General features: G+C 48.4%; 1 protein-coding gene across 1 annotated transcript in view; it reads left to right on the forward strand.

The window, feature by feature from the left end:
- The window catches only part of LOC112241707 (F-actin-uncapping protein LRRC16A), a gene marked incomplete at its 5' end in the record, with an annotated part of 149015 nt that overhangs the window by 103539 nt on the left and 24875 nt on the right, over positions 1-20601 (forward strand). Inside the window, 3 exon segments of the mRNA XM_042315244.1 lie at positions 287-386; positions 763-817; positions 19790-19962. Coding sequence (XP_042171178.1) covers positions 287-386; positions 763-817; positions 19790-19962 — 328 coding nt within the window.

Raw genomic sequence — 20601 nt, forward strand, 5'->3', positions numbered from 1 at the left:
AGGGTTGTGTGGGTGGCTGGGTATATAGGGTTGTGTGGCTGGCTGGGTATATAGGGTTGTGTGGGTGGCTGGGTATATAGGGTTGTGTGGGTGGCTGGGTATTAAGGGTTGTGTGGGTGTCTGGCTGTAGAATTTTCCTCCAGCCCAATCAACCCAGTAGTGCAGCTGACTCGACTAATATAATGATTTATTTAAAGACTGTGATTAGCTGATTGGTTGAATCGGGTGTGTTACTGCTTTGGCTCCCAAAATGCCTTTTTAGATGATTGGTTTGTGTTTCCTCCAGGTCTGGACTCTGACCTGTCCACTCTGCTGGTGTGGCTGGCCAAGAACCGATCCATCCGACATCTCTCACTGGGGAAGAACTTCAACAACATCAAGTCCAAGTACGATGGGGGCGGGCTGGTTCAGCACTGGCTGGGTCAGCACTGGGGGAGGGCTGGTCAGCACTGGGGAGGGCTGGGTCAGCACTGGGGGAGGGCTGGGTCAGCACTGGGGGAGGGCTGGGTCAGCACTGGGGGAGGGCTGGGTCAGCACTGGGGAGGGCTGGGTCAGGCTGGGTCAGGACCAATATCCTTACTGTCTGGCTGGAGATGGAAGCATTCACACAACACATCCCTTACCAAACACACAACACATCCCTTACCAAACACACAACACATCCCTTACCAAACACACATACGGTTACACACCTTTGTATCTCCATATTGTCATTGTTTTTAGTCTTTATAAACCTCCTTTCCGGTTCTCTTTGTTTCTCAGAAATCTGGCCCCTGTCCTGGACAATCTGGTTCATATGATTCAGGAAGAGGAATCGGTGAGTTTTCCATCAGTATGAGTTGAATGTCATGATCAGTGAAACCCTGAGTGTCTTTCCTAGTCAACCAAGGTGGTTTCGTAACACTTAATCCACCTGCCAGGCTACACAGCAGCAAGTATTACTGTCTGAAACGGATGTGTTGCTGCTGCTGTCTTGGTCCAGGTGTCTCTTGAAAAATACGGTTTTATCTCAACCCACATGGTTAAAGGTTTTTATCTCAATTTCAAATAATTTCTGGGTAAAAAAATGTTAACCTTATTGTGCTTGTTTTCAATTAAAATGGTCAACAAGAAACAAAAATAGCTTCTTAGCAAAGAGCAATTTCTCAAACAAGAACTTTGCTGGACTGTCTGAGTAAACTGAAATCTAACTGTTATTTTTATTTGACTAGGCAAGTCAGTTAAGAACAAATTCTTATTTTCAATGACAGCCTAGGAACAGTGGGTTAACTGCCTGGGGGGCAGAACGACTGATTTGTACCTTGTCAGCTCAGGGATTTGAACTTGCAACCTTCCGATTACTAGTCCAACACTCTAACCACTAGGCTACCCTGCCCTTCCATCTCTTATTGGCAGAGAGGTTTGGAACGCTCTTTCTTGTTGGTCTATTAACTGGTGATGTCATCAGGCAGGCCAAAACTCCACCCCACCAAAACAGACTGTCTGTTCAAACAGCTCTTACACTAACATGGCTTTATCATCATTTTCACAATTTCACAGTATTATTCCAACATCATAGTGTGGAAATATATATATAAAACACAGGAAAATCACATTTTTGACTGCACTGGTCCTTTAAATAAAGGTTTAATAAATACATTACACCATGTTTCATCATTCTCTGGATCATTTCTGTTCATATTACAGTAAATCCCAGCCTTCCTCTGGGTATTATCCCTGTCAACCCTCCCTCAGCCTGGGCTGCTCTGACTACAGGGGATGGTGTTATTCTGGATCTCTGCTGAGTCACTGTGTCTGGGGTGGAGGGAGAGGGGGGTTGGTAGGGGTGGGGTACAATCACTGTGTCTGGGGTGGAGGGAGGGGGTTGGTAGTGGTGGGGTAGAATCACTGTGTCTGGGGTGGAGGGAGAGGGGGTTGGTAGTGGTGTTGGTGGGGGAATCACTGTGTCTGGGGTGGAGGGAGAGGGGGGTTGGTAGTGGTGTTGGTGGGGTAGAATCACTGTGTCTGGGGTGGAGGGAGAGGGGGTTGGTAGTGGTGTTGGTGGGGTAGAATCACTGTGTCTGGGGGGGGGAGAGGGGCGTTGGTAGGGGTGGGGTACAATCACTGTGTCTGGGGTGGAGGGAGAGGGGGATGGTAGTGGTGGGGTAGAATCACTGTGTCTGGGGTGGAGGGAGAGGGGGTTGGTAGTGGTGGGGTACAATCACTGTGTCTGGGGTGGAGGGAGAGGGGGTTGGTAGTGGTGGGGTAGAAGCACTGTGTCTGGGGTGGAGGGAGAGGGGGTTGGTAGTGGTGTGGGTAGAATCACTGTGTCTGGGGTGGAGGGAGAGGGGGTTGGTAGTAGTGGGGTAGAATCACTGTGTCTGGGGTGGATGGACAGGGGGTTGGTAGTGGTGTTGGTGGGGTAGAAGCACTGTGTCTGGAGTGGAGGGCAGAGTGAGGGATGTAATCTCTGAATGCTGTGGAGGGCAGAGTGAGGGATGTAACCTCTCTGGATGCTGTGGAGGGCAGAGTGAGGGATGTAACCTCTGAATGCTGTGGAGGGCAGAGTGAGGGATGTAACCTCTGAATGCTGTGGAGGGCAGACAGAGGGATGTAACCTCTGAATGCTGTGGAGGGCAGATAGAGGGATGTAACCTCTCTGAATGCTGTGGAGTGCAGATAGAGGGATGTAACCTCTCAATGTTGTGGAGGGCAGAGTGAGGGATGTAACCTCTGAATGCTGTTGAGGGCAGATAGAGGGATGTAACCTCTCTGAATACTGTGGAGGGCAGCGTGAGGGATGTAATCTCTCTGAATGCTGTGGAGGGTAGAGTGAGGGATGTAACCTCTCTGAATGCTGTGGAGGGCAGAGTGAGGGATGTAACCTCTGAATGCTGTGGAGGGCAGAGTGGGGATGTAACCTCTCTGAATGCTGTGGAGGGCAGAGTGAGGGATGTAACCTCTCTGAATGCTGTGGAGGGCAGAGTGAGGGATGTAACCTCTGAATGCTGTGGAGGGCAGATAGAGGGATGTAACCTCTCTGAATGCTGTGGAGGGCAGAGTGAGGGATGTAATCTCTCTGAATGCTGTGGAGGGTAGAGTGAGGGATGTAATCTCTCTGAATGCTGTGGAGGGTAGAGTAAGGGATGTAACCTCTCTGAATGCTGTGGAGGGCAGAGTGAGGGATGTAACCTCTGAATGCTGTGGAGGGCAGAGTGAGGGATGTAACCTCTCTGAATGTTGTGGAGGGCAGAGTGAGGGATGTAACCTCTGAATGCTGTGGAGGGCAGAGTGAGGGATGTAACCTCTCTGAATGCTGTGGAGGGCAGAGTGAGGGATGTAACCTCTGAATGCTGTGGAGGGCAGAGTGAGGGATGTAACCTCTGAATGCTGTGGAGGGCAGAGTGAGGGATGTAATCTCTGAATGCTGTGGAGGGCAGAGTGAGGGATGTAACCTCTCTGAATGCTGTGGAGGGCAGAGTGAGGGATGTAACCTCTCTAAATGCTGTGGAGGGCATAGTGGGGGATGTAACCTCTCTGAATGCTGTGGAGGGCAGATAGAGGGATGTAACCTCTCTGAATGCTGTGGAGGACAGAGTGAGGGATGTAACATCTCTGAATGCTGTGGAGGGCAGAGTGAGGGATGTAACCTCTGAATGCTGTGGAGGGCAGAGTGAGGGATGTAACCTCTCTGAATGTTGTGGAGGGCAGAGTGAGGGATGTAACCTCTGAATGCTGTGGAGGGCAGAGTGAGGGATGTAACCTCTCTGAATGCTGTGGAGGGCAGAGTGAGGGATGTAACCTCTGAATGCTGTGGAGGGCAGAGTGAGGGATGTAACCTCTGAATGCTCTGGAGGGCAGAGTGAGGGATGTAATCTCTGAATGCTGTGGAGGGCAGAGTGAGGGATGTTATCTCTCTGAATGCTGTGGAGGGCAGAGTGAGGGATGTAACCTCTCTGAATGCTGTGGAGGGCAGAGTGAGGGATGTAACCTCTCTGAATGCTGTGGAGGGCAGAGTGGGGATGTAACCTCTCTGAATGTTGTGGAGGGCAGAGTGAGGGATGTAACCTCTCTGAATGCTGTTGAGGGCAGAGTGAGGGATGTAACCTCTGAATGCTGTTGAGGGCAGATAGAGGGATGTAACCTCTCTGAATACTGTGGAGGGCAGAGTGAGGGATGTAATCTCTCTGAATGCTGTGGAGGGTAGAGTGAGGGATGTAACCTCTCTGAATGCTGTGGAGGGCAGAGTGAGGGATGTAACCTCTGAATGCTGTGGAGGGCAGAGTGAGGGATGTAACCTCTCTGAATGCTGTGGAGGGCAGAGTGAGTGATGTAACCTCTCTGAATGCTGTGGAGGGCAGAGTGAGGGATGTAACCTCTGAATGCTGTGGAGGGCAGATAGAGGGATGTAACCTCTCTGAATGCTGTGGAGGGTAGAGTGAGGGATGTAATCTCTCTGAATGCTGTGGAGGGTAGAGTGAGGGATGTAATCTCTCTGAATGCTGTGGAGGGTAGAGTAAGGGATGTAACCTCTCTGAATGCTGTGGAGGGCAGAGTGAGGGATGTAACCTCTGAATGCTGTGGAGGGCAGAGTGAGGGATGTAACCTCTCTGAATGTTGTGGAGGGCAGAGTGAGGGATGTAACCTCTGAATGCTGTGGAGGGCAGAGTGAGGGATGTAACCTCTCTGAATGCTGTGGAGGGCAGAGTGAGGGATGTAACCTCTGAATGCTGTGGAGGGCAGAGTGAGGGATGTAACCTCTGAATGCTGTGGAGGGCAGAGTGAGGGATGTAATCTCTGAATGCTGTGGAGGGCAGAGTGAGGGATGTAACCTCTCTGAATGCTGTGGAGGGCAGAGTGAGGGATGTAACCTCTCTAAATGCTGTGGAGGGCATAGTGGGGGATGTAACCTCTCTGAATGCTGTGGAGGGCAGATAGAGGGATGTAACCTCTCTGAATGCTGTGGAGGACAGAGTGAGGGATGTAACATCTCTGAATGCTGTGGAGGGCAGAGTGAGGGATGTAACCTCTGAATGCTGTGGAGGGCAGAGTGAGGGATGTAACCTCTCTGAATGTTGTGGAGGGCAGAGTGAGGGATGTAACCTCTGAATGCTGTGGAGGGCAGAGTGAGGGATGTAACCTCTCTGAATGCTGTGGAGGGCAGAGTGAGGGATGTAACCTCTGAATGCTGTGGAGGGCAGAGTGAGGGATGTAACCTCTGAATGCTCTGGAGGGCAGAGTGGGGATGTAATCTCTGAATGCTGTGGAGGGCAGAGTGAGGGATGTTATCTCTCTGAATGCTGTGGAGGGCAGAGTGAGGGATGTAACCTCTCTGAATGCTGTGGAGGGCAGAGTGAGGGATGTAACCTCTCTGAATGCTGTGGAGGGCAGAGTGAGGGATGTAACCTCTCTGAATGTTGTGGAGGGCAGAGTGAGGGATGTAACCTCTCTGAATGCTGTTGAGGGCAGAGTGAGGGATGTAACCTCTGAATGCTGTTGAGGGCAGATAGAGGGATGTAACCTCTCTGAATACTGTGGAGGGCAGAGTGAGGGATGTAATCTCTCTGAATGCTGTGGAGGGTAGAGTGAGGGATGTAACCTCTCTGAATGCTGTGGAGGGCAGAGTGAGGGATGTAACCTCTGAATGCTGTGGAGGGCAGAGTGAGGGATGTAACCTCTCTGAATGCTGTGGAGGGCAGAGTGAGTGATGTAACCTCTCTGAATGCTGTGGAGGGCAGAGTGAGGGATGTAACCTCTGAATGCTGTGGAGGGCAGATAGAGGGATGTAACCTCTCTGAATGCTGTGGAGGGTAGAGTGAGGGATGTAATCTCTCTGAATGCTGTGGAGGGTAGAGTGAGGGATGTAATCTCTCTGAATGCTGTGGAGGGTAGAGTAAGGGATGTAACCTCTCTGAATGCTGTGGAGGGCAGAGTGAGGGATGTAACCTCTGAATGCTGTGGAGGGCAGAGTGAGGGATGTAACCTCTCTGAATGTTGTGGAGGGCAGAGTGAGGGATGTAACCTCTGAATGCTGTGGAGGGCAGAGTGAGGGATGTAACCTCTCTGAATGCTGTGGAGGGCAGAGTGAGGGATGTAACCTCTGAATGCTGTGGAGGGCAGAGTGAGGGATGTAACCTCTGAATGCTGTGGAGGGCAGAGTGAGGGATGTAATCTCTGAATGCTGTGGAGGGCAGAGTGAGGGATGTAACCTCTCTGAATGCTGTGGAGGGCAGAGTGAGGGATGTAACCTCTCTAAATGCTGTGGAGGGCATAGTGGGGGATGTAACCTCTCTGAATGCTGTGGAGGGCAGATAGAGGGATGTAACCTCTCTGAATGCTGTGGAGGACAGAGTGAGGGATGTAACCTCTCTGAATGCTGTGGAGGGCAGAGTGAGGGATGTAACCTCTGAATGCTGTGGAGGGCAGAGTGAGGGATGTAACCTCTCTGAATGTTGTGGAGGGCAGAGTGAGGGATGTAACCTCTGAATGCTGTGGAGGGCAGAGTGAGGGATGTAACCTCTCTGAATGCTGTGGAGGGCAGAGTGAGGGATGTAACCTCTGAATGCTGTGGAGGGCATAGTGAGGGATGTAACCTCTGAATGCTGTGGAGGGCAGAGTGAGGGATGTAATCTCTGAATGCTGTGGAGGGCAGAGTGAGGGATGTAACCTCTCTGAATGCTGTGGAGGGCAGAGTGAGGGATGTAACCTCTCTAAATGCTGTGGAGGGCATAGTGGGGATGTAACCTCTCTGAATGCTGTGGGGGGCAGATAGAGGGATGTAACCTCTCTGAATGCTGTGGAGGACAGAGTGAGGGATGTAACCTCTCTGAATGCTGTGGAGGGCAGAGTGAGGGATGTAACCTCTGAATGCTGTGGAGGGCAGAGTGAGGGATGTAACCTCTCTGAATGCTGTGGAGGGCAGAGTGAGGGATGTAACCTCTCTGAATGCTGTGGAGGGCAGAGTGAGGGATGTAACCTCTCTGAATGCTGTGGAGGGCAGAGTGAGGGATGTAACCTCTCTGAATGTTGTGGAGGGCAGAGTGAGGGATGTAATCTCTCTGAATGCTGTGGAGGGCATAGTGAGGGATGTAACCTCTGAATGCTGTGGAGGGCAGAGTGAGGGATGTAACCTCTCTGAATGCTGTGGAGGGCAGAGTGAGGGATGTAACCTCTCTGAATGCTGTGGAGGGCAGTGAGGGATGTAACCTCTGAATGCTGTGGAGGGCAGATAGAGGGATGTAACCTCTCTGAATGCTGTGGAGGGCAGAGTGAGGGATGTAATCTCTCTGAATGCTGTGGAGGGTAGAGTGAGGGATGTAATCTCTCTGAATGCTGTGGAGGGTAGAGTAAGGGATGTAACCTCTCTGAATGCTGTGGAGGGCAGATAGAGGGATGTAACCTCTCTGAATGCTGTGGAGGACAGAGTGAGGATGTAACCTCTCTGAATGCTGTGGAGGGCAGAGTGAGGGATGTAACCTCTGAATGCTGTGGAGGGCAGAGTGAGGGATGTAACCTCTCTGAATGTTGTGGAGGGCAGAGTGAGGGATGTAACCTCTGAATGCTGTGGAGGGCAGAGTGAGGGATGTAACCTCTCTGAATGCTGTGGAGGGCAGAGTGAGGGATGTAACCTCTGAATGCTGTGGAGGGCATAGTGAGGGATGTAACCTCTGAATGCTGTGGAGGGCAGTGAGGGATGTAATCTCTGAATGCTGTGGAGGGCAGAGTGAGGGATGTAACCTCTCTGAATGCTGTGGAGGCAGAGTGAGGGATGTAACCTCTCTAAATGCTGTGGAGGGCATAGTGGGGGATGTAACCTCTCTGAATGCTGTGGAGGGCAGATAGAGGGATGTAACCTCTCTGAATGCTGTGGAGGACAGAGTGAGGGATGTAACCCTCTGAATGCTGTGGAGGGCAGAGTGAGGGATGTAACCTCTGAATGCTGTGGAGGGCAGAGTGAGGATGTAACCTCTCTGAATGCTGTGGAGGGCAGAGTGAGGGATGTAACCTCTCTGAATGCTGTGGTGGGCAGAGTGAGGGATGTAACCTCTCTGAATGCTGTGGAGGGCAGAGTGAGGGATGTAACCTCTCTGAATGTTGTGGAGGGCAGAGTGAGGGATGTAATCTCTCTGAATGCTGTGGAGGGCATAGTGAGGGATGTAACCTCTGAATGCTGTGGAGGGCAGAGTGAGGATGTAACCTCTCTGAATGCTGTGGAGGGCAGAGTGAGGGATGTAACCTCTCTGAATGCTGTGGAGGGCAGAGTGAGGGATGTAACCTCTGAATGCTGTGGAGGGCAGATAGAGGGATGTAACCTCTCTGAATGCTGTGGAGGGCAGAGTGAGGGATGTAATCTCTCTGAATGCTGTGGAGGGTAGAGTGAGGGATGTAATCTCTCTGAATGCTGTGGAGGGTAGAGTAAGGGATGTAACCTCTCTGAATGCTGTGGAGGGCAGAGTGAGGGATGTAACCTCTGAATGCTGTGGAGGGCAGAGTGAGGGATGTAACCTCTGAATGCTGTGGAGGGCAGAGTGAGGGATGTAATCTCTGAATGCTGTGGAGGGCAGAGTGAGGGATGTAACCTCTCTGAATGCTGTGGAGGGCAGAGTGGGGATGTAACCTCTCTAAATGCTGTGGAGGGCATAGTGGGGGATGTAACCTCTCTGAATGCTGTGGAGGGCAGATAGAGGGATGTAACCTCTCTGAATGCTGTGGAGGACAGAGTGAGGGATGTAACATCTCTGAATGCTGTGGAGGGCAGAGTGAGGGATGTAACCTCTGAATGCTGTGGAGGGCAGAGTGAGGGATGTAACCTCTCTGAATGTTGTGGAGGGCAGAGTGAGGGATGTAACCTCTGAATGCTGTGGAGGGCAGAGTGAGGGATGTAACCTCTCTGAATGCTGTGGAGGGCAGAGTGAGGGATGTAACCTCTGAATGCTGTGGAGGGCAGAGTGAGGGATGTAACCTCTGAATGCTCTGGAGGGCAGAGTGAGGGATGTAATCTCTGAATGCTGTGGAGGGCAGAGTGAGGGATGTTATCTCTCTGAATGCTGTGGAGGGCAGAGTGTCTGGGGATGTAACCTCTCTAAATGCTGTGGAGGGCATAGTGGGGGATGTAACCTCTCTGAATGCTGTGGAGGGCAGATAGAGGGATGTAACCTCTCTGAATGCTGTGGAGGACAGAGTGAGGGATGTAACCTCTCTGAATGCTGTGGAGGGCAGAGTGAGGGATGTAACCTCTGAATGCTGTGGAGGGCAGAGTGAGGGATGTAACCTCTCTGAATGCTGTGGAGGGCAGAGTGAGGGATGTAACCTCTCTGAATGCTGTGGAGGGCAGAGTGAGGGATGTAACCTCTCTGAATGCTGTGGAGGGCAGAGTGAGGGATGTAACCTCTCTGAATGTTGTGGAGGGCAGAGTGAGGGATGTAACCTCTCTGAATGCTGTGAGGGCAGAGGAGGGATGTAACCTCTGAATGCTGTTGAGGGCAGATAGAGGGATGTAACCTCTCTGAATACTGTGGAGGGCAGAGTGAGGGATGTAATCTCTCTGAATGCTGTGGAGGGTAGAGTGAGGGATGTAACCTCTCTGAATGCTGTGGAGGGCAGAGTGAGGGATGTAACCTCTGAATGCTGTGGAGGGCAGAGTGAGGGATGTAACCTCTCTGAATGCTGTGGAGGGCAGAGTGAGGATGTAACCTCTCTGAATGCTGTGGAGGGCAGAGTGAGGGATGTAACCTCTGAATGCTGTGGAGGGCAGATAGAGGGATGTAACCTCTCTGAATGCTGTGGAGGGCAGAGTGAGGGATGTAATCTCTCTGAATGCTGTGGAGGGTAGAGTGAGGGATGTAACCTCTCTGAATGCTGTGGAGGGCAGAGTGAGGGATGTAACCTCTCTGAATGCTGTGGAGGGCAGAGTGAGGGATGTAACCTCTGAATGCTGTGGAGGGCAGAGTGAGGGATGTAACCTCTCTGAATGTTGTGGAGGGCAGAGTGAGGGATGTAACCTCTGAATGCTGTGGAGGGCAGAGTGAGGGATGTAACCTCTCTGAATGCTGTGGAGGGCAGAGTGAGGGATGTAACCTCTGAATGCTGTGGAGGGCAGAGTGAGGGATGTAACCTCTGAATGCTGTGGAGGGCAGAGTGAGGGATGTAATCTCTGAATGCTGTGGAGGGCAGAGTGAGGGATGTAACCTCTCTGAATGCTGTGGAGGGCAGAGTGAGGGATGTAACCTCTCTGAATGCTGTGGAGGGCATAGTGGGGGATGTAACCTCTCTGAATGCTGTGGAGGGCAGATAGAGGGATGTAACCTCTCTGAATGCTGTGGAGGGACAGAGTGAGGGATGTAACCTCTCTGAATGCTGTGGAGGGCAGAGTGAGGGATGTAACCTCTGAATGCTGTGGAGGGCAGAGTGAGGGATGTAACCTCTCTGAATGCTGTGGAGGGCAGAGTGAGGGATGTAACCTCTGAATGCTGTGGAGGGCAGAGTGAGGGATGTAACTCTCTGAATGCTGTGGAGGGCAGAGTGAGGGATGTAACCTCTGAATGCTGTGGAGGGCAGAGTGAGGGATGTAACCTCTGAATGCTGTGGAGGGCAGAGTGAGGGATGTAATCTCTGAATGCTGTGGAGGGCAGAGTGAGGGATGTAACCTCTCTGAATGCTGTGGAGGGCAGAGTGAGGGATGTAACCTCTCTAAATGCTGTGGAGGGCATAGTGGGGGATGTAACCTCTCTGAATGCTGTGGAGGGCAGATAGAGGGATGTAACCTCTCTGAATGCTGTGGAGGACAGAGTGAGGGATGTAACCTCTCTGAATGCTGTGGAGGGCAGAGTGAGGGATGTAACCTCTGAATGCTGTGGAGGGCAGAGTGAGGGATGTAACCTCTCTGAATGCTGTGGAGGGCAGATGCTGTGAGGGGATGTAACCTCTCTGAATGCTGTGGAGGGCAGAGTGAGGGATGTAACCTCTCTGAATGCTGTGGAGGGCAGAGTGAGGGATGTAACCTCTCTGAATGCTGTGGAGGGCAGAGTGAGGGATGTAACTCTCTGAATGCTGTGGAGGGCAGAGTGAGGGATGTAACCTCTCTGAATGCTGTGGAGGGCAGAGTGAGGGATGTAACCTCTGAATGCTGTGGAGGGCAGAGTGAGGGATGTAATCTCTGAATGCTGTGGAGGGCAGAGTGAGGGATGTAACCTCTGAATGCTGTGGAGGGCAGATGAGGGATGTAACCTCTGAATGGAGGGCAGAGTGAGGGATGTAGTGGGGATGTAACCTCTCTGAATGCTGTGGAGGGCAGAGTGAGGGATGTAACCTCTGAATGCTGTGGAGGGCAGAGTGAGGGATGTAACCTCTGAATGCTATGGAGGGCAGAGTGAGGGATGTAATCTCTCTGAATGCTGTGGAGGGCAGATAGAGGGATGTAACCTCTCTGAATGTATATTACTGCATGACATGTCAGGGTACAGGTCCGCATAGAGACATCTGGCTTGGCTTCTTGGCAGACTGGGCTGAGATGGTTTAGGGTGTGTGATATCTCTCTGATATTATCTCCTCTCTGGCTCCCAGTGCCAGACAGTATGAGGAGGAGAAACAGATCCCAGTGCCAGACAGATCCCAGTGCCAGACAGATCCCAGTGCCAGACAGTATGAGGAGGAGAAACAGATCCCAGTGCCAGACAGTATGAGGAGGAGAAACAGATCCCACTGCCAGACAGTATGAGGATGGGAAACAGATCCCAGTGCCAGACAGTACGAGGAGGAGAAACAGATCCCAGTCCCAGTGAAACAGATCCCAGTGCCAGACAGATCCCAGTGCCAGACAGATCCCAGTGCCAGACAGTATGAGGAGGAGAAACAGATCCCAGTGCCAGACAGTATGAGGAGGAGAAACAGATCCCAGTGCCAGACAGATCCCAGTGCCAGACAGTATGAGGAGGAGAAACAGATCCCAGTGCCAGACAGTACGAGGAGGAGAAACAGATCCCAGTGCCAGACAGTATGAGGAGGAGAAACGGATCCCAGTGCCAGACAGATCCCATTGCCAGACAGATCCCAGTGCCAGACAGATCCCAGTGCCAGACAGATCCCAGTGCCAGACAGATCCCAGTGCCAGACAGTACGAGGAGGAGAAACAGAAAGAATCAGTATGTCTCCAGTGAGGCGAGAGAAAACAGGAAAGACAAACACAGTGATTTCTACCCGTCTTTCTGCGTTCAGCAACAACCGTCTGTACTTCCCCACAGGCCTCGTTCAGACGACTGCACCTAAACACAACACACACAATGACATGTTGGTGGGAGGCGGCTTTGATTTCTTCTTATAGAGAGGTAGAAATCAACCAGTTTCATTTCAATGACTGTTACATAATCGTAGTATTCTGTGTGCCTACACAGATAGAACCATAGAGAGACAGGAAATGTCCTGGTTTTTTGGTTGCATCCCAAATCCCTATTCCCTTTATAGTGCACTACTTTTGACCAGGGCCCGTAAACTCTTGGGGGGAAAAAGGTGCTATCTAGAACCGAAAAGGGTTCTTCGGCTGTCCCCATAGGACATTATTTTTGGTTCCAGGTAGAACGCTTTCCACAGAGGGGTTCTACATTGCACCCAAAAGCGTTCTACCTGGAACTAAGGGGGTTCTACATGGAACCAAAAAGGGTTCTCCTATGGGGACAGCCGAAGAACCCTTTTGGAACCCTTTTTTTCCAAGAGTGTAGGGTGGAAATGTTGCATCCCTAGACCCTACTGAGTGTAGTCTACCTCCTCAGAGTTGTCCTCTTCCAGCCCCAACACGTGTGGGAACACGGGCCGGTCTGCAAGGGGACAACGAAGTGCCCCCCTCAATTTGATCCATTTATCAGGGTTCTCACAAGGTGAGTGAGGTGCTTAAAGTACTTGAATTTAGCACTCTGAAATTCACCTACTGGATGACCTTGAAAGTCTGATATTTTCTCAAGTTGGTACTTGAAAAGTACTTGAATTAAAATGAGAGGAGAACAGATAAGGATCAAATATGTTTAATGAAAAATATTATAAAAATGGATTGTTCTTCATCTCCAGGCAGACAACCAAGTTGTATTTCCTCATGTGTTTAGTGCTGTTGTTGCTAGGCGAGCTCATTCCACACACACTGCCACTCAGCCAGGGACAGAACTGACTGATTAGGAGCCGCCAAAACATCACATCGATAGCTAAAATGCTGGGCAAATTATTACATATGGACATTTGTGCGTATTAAACATTTCTGGGATCTTTTATTTCAGCTCATGAAACATGGGACCAACACTTTACACGTCGACATTATGTCACATTTCTCTGCAACAACCTCCAGAGTTTTTTTGGGGGCCAATCGCCTCATTTATGGGGGGCCCGCGATATTCCGTGCTCCTCGTTCTGGTGACCGTTCTCCCGACCGGCGACACTAAAGCTGCCAGTCGGAAGCAAGATGCTTTTCTGTAGCTATTAAGTAACAGATTCCCAAATGCCCAATAAAAACACAGTCATTAAGCTGGAATTGTGTAGTAATGTGAATGGGACGTGTGTTCACCAGTAGACATGTCCCAGAACTCTGCTCATCACTACTCATATTACAACTCTGCTCATCGCTACTCATATTACAACTCTGCTCATCGCTACTCATATTACAACTCTGCTCATCGCTACTCATATTACAACTCTGCTCATCGCTACTCATATTACAACTCTGCTCATCGCTACTCATATTACAACTCTGCTCATCGCTACTCATATTACAACTCTGCTCATCGCTACTCATATTACAACTCTGCTCATCGCTACTCATATTACAACTCTGCTCACAACTCTCGCTACTCATATTACAACTCTGCTCATCGCTACTCATATTACAACTCTGCTCATCGCTACTCATATTACAACTCTGCTCATCGCTACTCATATTACAACTCTGCTCATCACTACTCATATTACAACTCTGCTCATCGCTACTCATATTACAACTCTGCTCATCGCTACTCATATTACAACTCTGCTCATCACTACTCATATTACAACTCTGCTCATCACTATTCAAATTACAACTCTGCTCATCACTACTCATATTACAACTCTGCTCATCACTACTCAAATTACAACATCAGCAGGCCTGACTTACCACTCGTGTATGTAGTAAGTAAGTAGTGAAACAAAGTATTATTGAGTAGAACTTGTAAGGTAGTGATGTTGTTTTTTTTTCTCATGAGGTTGTGGCGATATACTGCCATCTGGTGGCAACTAGAAGCAATGGCATAATATGAACTATTACAAATATATATTTTTTACACATTTTATTTCACCTTTATTTAACCAGGTAGGCTAGTTGAGAACAAGTTCTCATTTACAACTGCGAACTGGCGGTCCTTGAAAATAAATATTAGTTATTGAAAAAGTACGTACTTGAAAGTCCTTGAATTTGACTTGCCACTGTCTGTCTGAACCCTGATTTATGGGATAAGAATATACAGGAAAAAAGAATATGTTTTACAGTGACGGTTGGTGCCGTTTGAGATTAGGGAGGATGATTTATTTATTTTAACATGGCCTTATTTCTTTTACAGCATACTGGATGATTCTCATTCATATTCCATTCGCCCAGTTCAATGTAACATCGATAGGTTGTTGATACAACCTAGACTATGAATTAAAGTTTACAATGGTAGGTGCACACAGGTAGAGAGAAATTTGAGTAATCAAGGTGACACATTACCTCCTTCAACACTCTTGCCTGCATCTAGCTGATCTAGGGGTGTAGTCATTAGTCCAACAGTTGCAAACAAGAGTTTCTATTGGACAAATTCAGGTATGTTTATATCCCTGTTGTATTTGCTTCCGTTTAAGAAACGTTTTTCAACGTAATGAATACACCCCTGATCACACGCAAACACAGTTCGCTTTCATAGCAGCCACATTCAAGCAGCTCGTTGTATATATAATTCCTTCTTACATCTATCTACTTGCTCTTCTCCTCTCAACTTCTCCCTTCGTTTGTGGACTTCAGTGCACAACACATCAGCTGTCTGTGACCAGACAAAAAAAAAAACATTTCCAAGCTAAACCTTCATATCATGACCCGCTAGCCACTACACACAGCATACATTGTTGTCCATCATAGTTGTTACTCAAACTAACGCGTTAGTATACCCGCTACAATCATGCAGTACAGTGTACAGTCAGCAGCAAGCAGTTTAGCAATAAATTAATAAAACCAAATGTTTACCTTGACTTGGAAGAGTTCCAGTGTTGGATAACCATAGCCAGCTAGCTAACATAGCATCACTCTCTGCTGGATAGTCATAGCCAGCTAGCTAACATAGCATTCCTCTCTGTTGGATAGTCATAGCCAGCTAGCTAACATAGCATCCCTCTCTGTTTGAGCTGGGTGTTTGAGTAGGCTAAACTAGCTAGCTGCATACGCTAGCTGAGTATGTGAAAGTGAAAAAAATATACTACGAAATATACAGAGCTATCTCTCTCACTCACTCTCTCTCTTGCTTCTCCTTAATTCTGGAAAAAAAATAAGTTTGGAAGAAATTAAGTTATGCACTGCAGCACTAGCTAGCTGTAGCTTAGGCTTTCAGTACTAGATTAATCATGTTATGCACTGCAGTGCTAGCTAGCTGTAGCTTATGCTTTCAGTAATAGATTCATCATGTTATGCACTGCAGTGCTAGCTAGCTGTAGCTTAGGCTTTCAGTACTAGATTCATCATGTTATGCACTGCAGTGCTAGCTAGCTGTAGCTTAGGCTTTCAGTACTAGATTCATTCTCTGATCTTTTGATTGGGTGAGCAACATGTCAGTTCATGCTGCAAGAGCTCTGATAGGTTGGAGAACATCCTCCGGAAGTTGTCATAATTGCTGTGTAAGTCTATGGAAGGGGGTGAGAACCATGAGCCTCCTAGGTTTTGTTTTGAAGTCAATGTACCCAGAGGAGGGTTGAAGCTAGCTGTCCTCCGGCTACACCATGGTGCTACCCTACAGAGTGCTGCTGAGGCTACTCTAGACCTTCATTGCAACACAGTGTGTTTTAATCAATTATTTGGTGATGTGATTATATTTAGCATAGTTTTATCTAAAAAGGATAACTTTTTTAGCGTATCACTATTTACATTTTTATGAAATTCAGTGAGGAGGATTGTCCTCCCCTTCCTCGGAGGAGGAGCCTCCGCTGATTAAATATTATTTTACACATAACTAATTCAAAGATGCCTCTGCTCCCACACACCTTCTTCTGAATGAGAGACCTGACGCTACCATGATTATCCATGACCGTGGAGGTATTCACATCTATTGGATGGGGCTCCCGATTGGTGCAGCGGTCTAAGGCACTGCATCTCAGTGCTACAGACACCCCGGTTCTAATCCTGGCTGTATCACAACCGGCCGTGATTGGGCAGCGCACAATTGGCCGAGCGTCGTCCGGGTTTGGCCGTTGTAGGCCGTCATTGTAAATAAGAATTTGTTCTTAACTGACTTGCCTGGTTAAATAAAGGTTCAATAAAGATGTATCTATAAGTGTTCAGAAACATATTATATTCTTATTTACAATAAAAGTGACTCAAATTACCATTAATTTCTGAAAATAATCTGAAGCGCAACCAAAGCAAACTACAAATGCTTCCACATAGTGTGAGAGTCACAAGCTTGATGTAGTCATTGTGTGCTAAGAATATGGGACCAAACACTAAACTTTTACCAAAATGTTATACACTATAATAAAATGGTGTCCAAATACTTATTCATGTGCATTCATCTCTAAATGGTAAAACAGATATGTATGAAAATACCCCAAAATAAAATGTGACATTCTGTACTGTCTACCGCCATATAAAACATTTGATCTCAAATCGCCAAGTTCTGGAATATAAAGCCAAATGTAATGTTTTAGAGTCACTGTCCAAATACACACTGTACGTAGGGGAGTGTACATTATAGTGCAGCAGTAGTCTGGATGCCTGGATCTGAACCAGACCAAAGATGTTATGAAATAATTAGTTCATCTCTGAACCAGACAGAACAGAGTCAGTAGTTTATCTCTGAACCAGACAGAACAGAGTCAGTAGTTTATCTCTGAACCAGACAGAACAGAGTCAGTAGTTTATCTCTGAACCAGACAGAACAGAGTCAGTAGTTTAACTCTGAACCAGACAGAATAGGGTCAGTAGTTCATCTCTGAACCAGACAGAACAGAGTCAGTAGTTTATCTCTGAACCAGACAGAACAGAGTCAGTAGTTTATCTCTGAACCAGACAGAACAGATATATAAAGCCAAATGTAATGTTTTAGAGTCACTGTCCAAATACACGCTGTATGTAGGGGAGTGTACATTATAGTGCAGCAGTAGTCTGGATGCCTGGATCTGAACCAGACCAAAGATGTTATGAAATAATTAGTTCATCTCTGAACCAGACAAAACAGAGTCAGTAGTTTATTTCTGAACCAGACAGAACAGAGTGAGTAGCTTATCTCTGAACCAGACAGAACAGAGTCAGTAGTTTATCTCTGAACCAGACAGAACAAAGTCAGTAGTTTAACTCTGAACCAGACAGAACAGAGTCAGTAGTTTAACTCTGAACCAGACAGAACAGAGTCAGTAGTTTATCTCTGAACCAGACAGAACAGAGTCAGTAGTTTAACTCTGAACCAGACAGAGTCAGTAGTTTATCTCTGAACCAGACAGAACAGAGTCAGTAGTTTATCTCTGAACCAGACAGAACAGAGTCAGTAGTTTAACTCTGAACCAGACAGAAAGACACTCTCCCCGTCTCCCCTCGTCTCACTCTCCCCCTCCCCCCGTCTCCCCCTCCCCCGTCTCCCCTCGTCTCACTCTCCCCCTCCCCCGTCTCCCCTCGTCTCACTCTCCCCGTCTCCCCTCGTCTCACTCTCCCCCTCCTCCGTCTCCCCTCGTCTCACCTCCCCCTCCCCCGTCTCCCCCTCCCCGTCTCCCCTTGTCTCACTCTCCCCCTCTACCAAACCAGCAGGATACTAAGCTATTCTTCAGTTAGCTGTGTGAGCTGTGGCTATAATCTCTCTGGTCAAGGTCTTTTTGTAGTCAGTCAAAACGGACCAAATGGTTTCAAACTAGTCCATCTACATGCAGCTCCCTGCTGAGCAGAGATGGGATGTTTTTAAAGGCTTGACGTTGGCTTTGACCTCGACGCTGTGCCTCTAAGTCTGTCTGCATTTCATCACAGTTGTAGGCTTTGCATTTGGATATCTGAGGCACCCATTTCATTTATTATGTCCAGGAAAATCCCCCCCAGAAATGTGAAATGTCAGGCAAAAAATGATCCTATGTTAATTGATCTCCCTGCTGAGAGGTGCTGTGTCTGTGGACTTAGTTTAATGAGATCAAAGTTATAGTGATGAAGACTTGAGCTGCCAAGCTGTGAAAAGGTATGAAATTCAGGCCAGTAAATGTAGTTGCTTTTTGAAGTGATGTATATTTTCTTATGTTTTCCTGTTTCTAAGCTCAAAGTCAAGATGCCTATCAAAGAGAACGAGTCTAACAAGAGGAATAACTTCCACAGTTGTTTTCTTCACATGGGAGCATAGATTAGCATTGTGGAGACGGAGTCTTCTTTGGCCTCCCCTCTGAGACTGGTTCCTCTCTAGTTTGTCCTGGCCACTGTGCTTTTGTTTCTGCTTGCTCTTAGGGTTTAGGCTGAGGTTACTGTAAAGGGTTTAGACTGAGGTTACTGTAAAAGGGTTAGGGTTAGGCTGGGTTACTGTAAAGGGTTAGGGTTTAGGCTGAGGTTACTGTAAAATGGTTTAGGCTGAGATTACTGTAAAAGGGTTTAGGCTGGGGTTACTGTAAAAGGGTTTAGGCTGAGGTTACTGTAAAGGGTTTAGGCTGGGTTACTGTAAAGGGTTTAGGCTGGGTTACTGTAAAAGGGTTAGGGTTTAGGCTGGGTTACTGTAAAGGGTTTAGGCTGAGGTTACTGCAAAGGGTTTAGGCTGGGTTACTGTAAAGGGTTTAGGCTGGGTTACTGTAAAAGGGTTTAGGCTGGGTTACTGTAAAAGGGTTAGGGTTTAGGCTGGGTTACTGTTTGGGGTTTAGGCTGGGTTACTGTGAAAGGGTTAGGGTTTAGGCTGGGTTACTGTAAAGGGTTTAGGCTGAGGTTACTGTAAAAGGGTTAGGGTTTAGGCTGGGTTACTGTAAAGGGTTTAGGCTGGGTTACTGTAAAAGGGTTTAGGCTGGGTTACTGTAAAAGGGTTAGGGTTTAGGCTGGGTTACTGTTTGGGGTTTAGGCTGGGTTACTGTGAAAGGGTTAGGGTTTAGGCTGGGTTACTGTTTGGGGTTTAGGCTGTGGCTACTGTGAAAGTGTTAGGCTTTAGGCTGAGGTTACTGTAAAGGGTTTAGGCTGGGTTACTGTAAAGGGTTTAGGCTGGGTTACTGTAAAAGGGTTAGGGTTTAGGCTGAGGTTACTGTAAAAGGGTTTAGGCTGGGTTACTGTAAAGGGTTTAGGCTGGGTTACTGTAAAGGGTTTAGGCTGGGTTACTGTAAAATGGTTAGGGTTTAGGCTGGGTTACTGTTTGGGGTTTAGGCTGTGGCTACTGTGAAAGTGTTATGCTTTAGGCTGAGGTTACTGTGAAAGTGTTCGGCTTTAGGCTGAGGTTACTGTAAAGGGTTTAGGCTGAGGTTACTGTAAAGGGTTAGGGTTTAGGCTGAGGTTACTGTTTGGGGTTTTAGGCTGGGTTTCTGTACAGCACTTTGAGATATCAGCTGATGTACGAAGGGCTATATAAATAAATGTATTTATTGAATGAATGATTGAGTATCCCTTGTCCCCCTGCAGCCCCTGACGTCTCTGTCCCTGGCTGACTCTAAGCTGAAGACGGACCTCACCATTGTGCTGAATGCTCTGGGCAGCAACACCAGTCTGACCAGGGTGGATATCAGTGGGAACGCCATGGGGGACATGGGGGCTAAGATGCTGGCCAAGGCCCTGCAGATCAACAGCAAACTAAGGTGAGGAGAGGACTGTCTCAGACACTCTGATGATGGTTTTGAGAGGAGAGGACTGTCTCAGACACTCTGATGATGGTTTGGAGAGGAGAGGACTGTCTCAGACACTCTGATGCTGGCCAAGGCCCTGCAGATCAACAGCAAACTAAGGTGAGGAGAGGACTGTCTCAGACACTCTGATGATGGTTTGGAGAGGAGAGGACTGTCTCAGACACTCTGATGATGGTTTGGAGAGGAGAGGACTGTCTCAGACACTCTGATGCTGGCCAAGGCCCTACAGATGAACAGCAAACTAAGGTGAGGAGAGGACTGTCTCAGACACTCTGATGATGGTTAGGAGAGGAGAGGACCGTCTCAGACACTCTGATGATGGTTTGGAGAGGAGAGGACTGTCTCAGACACTCTGATGATGGTTTGGAGAGGAGAGGACTGTCTCAGACACTCTGATGATGGTTTGGAGAGGAGAGGACTGTCTCAGACACTCTGATGATGGTTAGGAGAGGAGAGGACCGTCTCAGACACTCTGATGATGGTTTGGAGAGGAGAGGACTGTCTCAGACACTCTGATGATGGTTTGGAGAGGAGAGGACTGTCTCAGACACTCTGATGATGGTTTGGAGAGGAGAGGACCGTCTCAGACAC

This window comes from Oncorhynchus tshawytscha, unplaced genomic scaffold, assembly GCF_018296145.1.
Source record: "Oncorhynchus tshawytscha isolate Ot180627B unplaced genomic scaffold, Otsh_v2.0 Un_contig_3918_pilon_pilon, whole genome shotgun sequence".
Classification (NCBI taxonomy): Eukaryota; Metazoa; Chordata; class Actinopteri; order Salmoniformes; family Salmonidae; genus Oncorhynchus; species Oncorhynchus tshawytscha.